This window comes from Eurypyga helias, unplaced genomic scaffold, assembly GCF_000690775.1.
Source record: "Eurypyga helias isolate BGI_N326 unplaced genomic scaffold, ASM69077v1 scaffold50784, whole genome shotgun sequence".
Classification (NCBI taxonomy): domain Eukaryota; kingdom Metazoa; phylum Chordata; class Aves; order Eurypygiformes; family Eurypygidae; genus Eurypyga; species Eurypyga helias.
This window is the reverse complement of record NW_010247887.1, coordinates 8,597-13,430: the sequence shown is the minus strand read 5'-3', so window position 1 is coordinate 13,430 and position 4,834 is coordinate 8,597. Positions and strand designations below refer to the sequence as shown.

General features: G+C 44.3%; 1 protein-coding gene across 1 annotated transcript in view; it reads right to left on the bottom strand.

Annotated features, from left to right (window-relative positions):
* Positions 1-497: 497 nt before the first annotated feature.
* Positions 498-4,834, bottom strand: part of LOC104509044 (unconventional myosin-Vb-like) — a gene marked incomplete at its 3' end in the record, with an annotated part of 12,793 nt that continues 8,456 nt past the window's right edge. The window contains exons 5-6 of the mRNA XM_010150854.1: positions 2,218-2,299; positions 498-638 (exon numbers count right to left, since the gene is read on the bottom strand). Coding sequence (XP_010149156.1) covers positions 498-638; positions 2,218-2,299 — 223 coding nt within the window. The remainder of the gene's footprint in view (positions 639-2,217; positions 2,300-4,834) is intronic.

The following is a 4,834-nucleotide window of genomic DNA, read 5'->3' as shown; positions in this document are numbered from 1 at the left end:
CAAGGTTAACCAAACAGGAGACCCTCCCAGACCCCTTTTTTTAATTTTATGCCATGTGCCACTGAAGCACAAATTCCAGCATCTGAAGTCTGTACACTAAATGCAATCGACTTTACCCCAGAGAAACTATTGCAAAGAGGACTCGGCTTTCCCTTGGGACAAATAAGGCTTGAGACAGGGAAGAACTCTACCTCCTGGATAACACTGAAGGAATCAAAAGTCACAAGCTATGACTATCCCTCTGTGCAGCCAGGCCAGAAACATGAGCTCTGGCAATACAGGGTGAGAGCACGTACCCAAGTTGGTAACAAGCACCTGCCAAGGAGGTTCCGGATGGTCCTAAAGCAAAGCAAATGCCAACAGCTTACCCCAGCCACAAGCACCCCAGCAACACATGTGAAAGGAGATGTTTACCCTCTTGCAAGCTGCCACAGGTTAAAGCCCGTTCTTTAACCTTTTACAAAAATGCCAGTAAAAAGGTGGTTGGCCCATTTTACCTTGCACTCTTCATTCAGTAGGTCCAAGATTCCAAGTTTTGCTTCTATAAGGTCAATGCACGGCTGGTTATCATAGAAGTCTATGAGAGTCCAAGGGATGCCCTCCTTCATGTACTCTTCTTGTTCCAGCTTAAACACATACTGAGATTGGAAAAACAGCAGAGTTACTGATGGCAAACCCAGCCAGCACAGCACCAGCCTCTATCCTGTCCACCCATTGGAGCGTTCCCTCAACATATCCAGGAGACATAGAAGCTTTAGATGCCCTCATGTGCAGCTTTGTACAGGCTCTGCCACTTACATAATCTAGCTTCTGGCAAAGAAAGTAAAAGCATTACACTAGGAAACCATGGATGGGGCAGGGTTAAAAAAATGGCTTTAAATGACTTGCACTAGAAAATTACCGAAGCTGTCACTACATTTAGGTGGGAGCCATATATTGAAATGGCAGTGACATACATATCTCTTGGGCTGAGAAAAATCCCTCTCTCCTTGAGTGCTCTGCTGATTAAACTAGTGACCTGCAGCAGGTCCACAAGCTGGGAGCCAAGCCAGGGCTGAGCACGTGTGACCCCATCTGTGAGCAGAGCTTCACACAGAGGACCCATCGTCCTAGAAGGGATATCAGCAGCAGGATCTCAGTGACTCAGGAACACTTCTATTGCAGATTGTTATTTAAAAATAAAATTTAAAAAAAAAAGAAAAAAAAGTCTTTGCATGGCTTATATCGCTCAGACCTCTGCCCAAGGAGATAAATTGTCTCTGGCTATTTCTGAGATACTCTAAGGATATTAAAAAGTGATTTTTCAAACGCACTTTTTTCTTCAAAGATAGCTTTTTAAAATCTCTTCAAACATGCCATCTCAAGAGTTTGAATTTATAAGCTTCAGTAATGATAGTTGGACATACTAAGTAAGATATGAATAGTGCAAATGCAATCCATAATTTACTTTTCATCTTTAGCAGCAGTCATCTGATGCATCAGATATACGGCACGTGTTCGTGTCCACGCATACGATACAGTTTCAAAGTGTCAAACTACTCCACCGTACTTAGCTGTCCAAATTTAACAAGGTTTTTTCCCTTGTACCCTAACTAATGGTAATTTTTCCCTGTTTGCAGCAAAAGAAGACAACTCCGTACTGACTTGGTTTTCAGAGCCGGCAAGCACTTGCATCTAATAAAATAGAAGAATTCCAGGTATTGAGGCATATCCAAGTGCAAAATGGTGAGTGAGTGTGTCCAATACTGTTATTTAACACAGAGTTTTAGTTGCAGAGGTTTAAGCCACACTTAATAGGCAGGTTTCCACCCACATTTTGTCACACACTGGAAATCAGGACTCCGCCCAAGACCATCCAAGTTTAGCTCAATTTAGGATTGAAACTACTCAAAAAAAAAAAAAAAAAGAAAAAAGGCAAACTATCTACTTATTCAAAACCATCAGCAAACCTTCGCATAAGCCATCTGCAAATCTGCTTCCAGTATCAAGCCTATAGATCAACCACGCAACATTTTCAACTTCAAATGACCATTTAGTGCAATTACAATGCTCAATCATTGCCTGGGAGAGACGGTATGCCAGGGACGACATCCATGCTGGCCACGCAATCTGGCCAGGCCACAGGTAGATGCCATGAAGCAGAAGCCAGACATAAAATAATCCCACCTTGATCCATTTTCTGCAAAGTTTTATGGAACATTTCCAAGCTGACCTTACCCAATTGAACTGCTGCTGGAGCTTTTCGTTGGCATAGTTGATACAAAACTGTTCAAAGCTGTTCACTTCAAAAGTTTCAAACCTGCAAAGCAACGAATGAATCGGCATTATGCGGTGCTTCATCTCAAAACCTGATTTTCTCTGCGACGGTGTCATCTGCCTGATGGGAAACACCAGTTACTCAACCGCCTCTTCGCATTCCTCTTATCCCAGATCTACGCTCTACTCTTCATTCCCCGAAACGTCTCTCTCTGCTTGCCACAACTCAAGGGATTCAAGAGGTCTCTTCGGCTACGCACAAATGAGATATTCGGTACGACTGCAGCTTCCTGCCCATCATCCAGTAGTGCTGCTGAGACAAGAAATGTAACAGCCTCTCTCGGGAAAAATACTATGAAATATTAAGTCCAAATATGGACTAACTGCAAAGGTGATGGAGAAACAGTAGCTGCACTCTGAAAAGACCCAACACAGTATTTTTAAATGCAATTCCATAAAGCAGAAAAAAAAAAAAAGGTATTAAATTCATAATTATAGCCGCTGTATTGCATCCCTCATAGCACAAAAATTAGATATATGTGAGCAAGTGAGTTCTTGGAGGCAGAGGGAGAAAAGGTGTTTTCAGCTTCAATTCCAACACATTCCTTAGAGGGAGTTTGGTGCAGGTCTCTCTGATTCCCCCTCTTCACCTGCGCTGCAAAATCTCCCCTTGCAGAAACATTACCCCACCCCTCCGCGGGCCACTGGCCAACTCCAACCCGAGCTCAAAACTGGTCTCCTAGTCACAATTAAAACCAAAAAAACCACATGCAGTTTTAATAAACGCAAACCACAGGGAAGCAGGAGAAAGCCAGCAGAACCCCAGGGGCAGTCAGGGCTGAACCATGCGGCACCCAGGGACAGGCAGAGGGAACCTCTTAAAAATAATTAAAAAAAGAGAACACTCTTATGCTACCACAGGAAATTATTTTATTTATATTTCTATTTTTAAGGCATAGTTGGAGGAGAAAGTAAATAAAGTCTCTGACACATGACTGTAAGGATTAAACTAAGGGAAGAAGTGGAAAAACTCCCTGTGCTTAATGAATAAGCTGCTGTAATGATAAATGTGCAGTGAAATACTTGCTCAGGTAATAGATGCTGTAGGAGGTGGCAGAACAGTCTTTAAGCACTAAAGAAACGAAGCCCCCTTTTTTTCCCTTCCCCATCACCAAAAAATCAGTATTTCTAGTACTTTCTGAGGACTACCTGGCTGTTACCCATGTGATGCAGCTACTCTCCAGGTATGGGCCAAGTAGTGATGTGCTCACCATAGAAAATGCCTCACCCCTCAGGAAAAAAGAGTGGAAAACAAGAAAGTAGCTGCTTTTATCAGACCTACAGCCCTCGAGGACCCAGATCAGCTCTCTCTCTGTCTGCCCCCGAGGCTGGCATTGCCTCCAGAGCCTGTGCAGCTCACGAGCAGAGGATCCCACCCCATCCCAGGCATGGAGCTCTGCAATCTTTAAGGCAACAAAATCTGGTGCCTGGGACCAGTACTGTGTTAATTAAACACGTGGCTATGGCCTCAGTGATGAGCATGTACTTGAAGAGCTACTGATACACCTGATTTCGGTTGCATGGGCATCGCACGGAGCAGATCAGCACCATCAGCATTTGCAGCTGAAGGGACGTGACTTTCCCAGGACTCCTGGGAAACACCAACTCCTGCAGGTTCATGATCAGAGCAATGGGGCAAGAAAAGATTTAATTAAAATGAAGATGGAGAGGCATGATGAGCTAGCTGGGAAAGTACAAGAGCTGGGGTACCAGAGGAAGAGATATCAGAGCAGAAACTCTTTTTCCACTTCAGAGACACCAGATGTGATTTATAAACCTCCCAGTGAGCTCCAGCCAGGGGCAGAGCAGCTGTACAACATCAGCTCCAAGGGAGATTTCTTGAAGTTGCTAATTAAGGGACTCTGCCAGCACAATTTGCTAATTGACGGAGCAGTCTGGTCGCCGGCTCAACATGTGCCCTCGCCAGGAGGTCCTGCCTGCACCATGTAACTGCACTAAGACAACATCCTAATGGGAAAATAATCCAATGGCTGGTTTGTTTCTATTTGTTTCAGTGCCTATATCCTGGTGCAAAAAATAAACACGTTCATCACTCCAACCCCTCACTGTGGCTCCCAGGAAGGCAAGTATCCCAGCTTGGGGACAGTTGTTTGGGGGCAAATGCTGCATTTTAGCTTTTTTCTTGTTCTTGATTCTGCTGTGTGACTCTTATCTCCTGGATCTGCTGCAGTACTGGAGTTTATACTGAAATATTTAGAGTTCATAAATAAGTACAGCATACAGCTGGCCACCTGGGTGTTCACAGTTCCCGTCACATGGCAAACAGAGGGCCCAGCTTGGGGACAGTTGTTTGGGGGCAAATGCTGCATTTTAGCTTTTTTCTTGTTCTTGATTCTGCTGTGTGACTCTTATCTCCTGGATCTGCTGCAGTACTGGAGTTTATACTGAAATATTTAGAGTTCATAAATAAGTACAGCATACAGCTGGCCACCTGGGTGTTCACAGTTCCCGTCACATGGCAAACAGAGGGAAAACAAGCTATCCCCGCCGCGTCCAG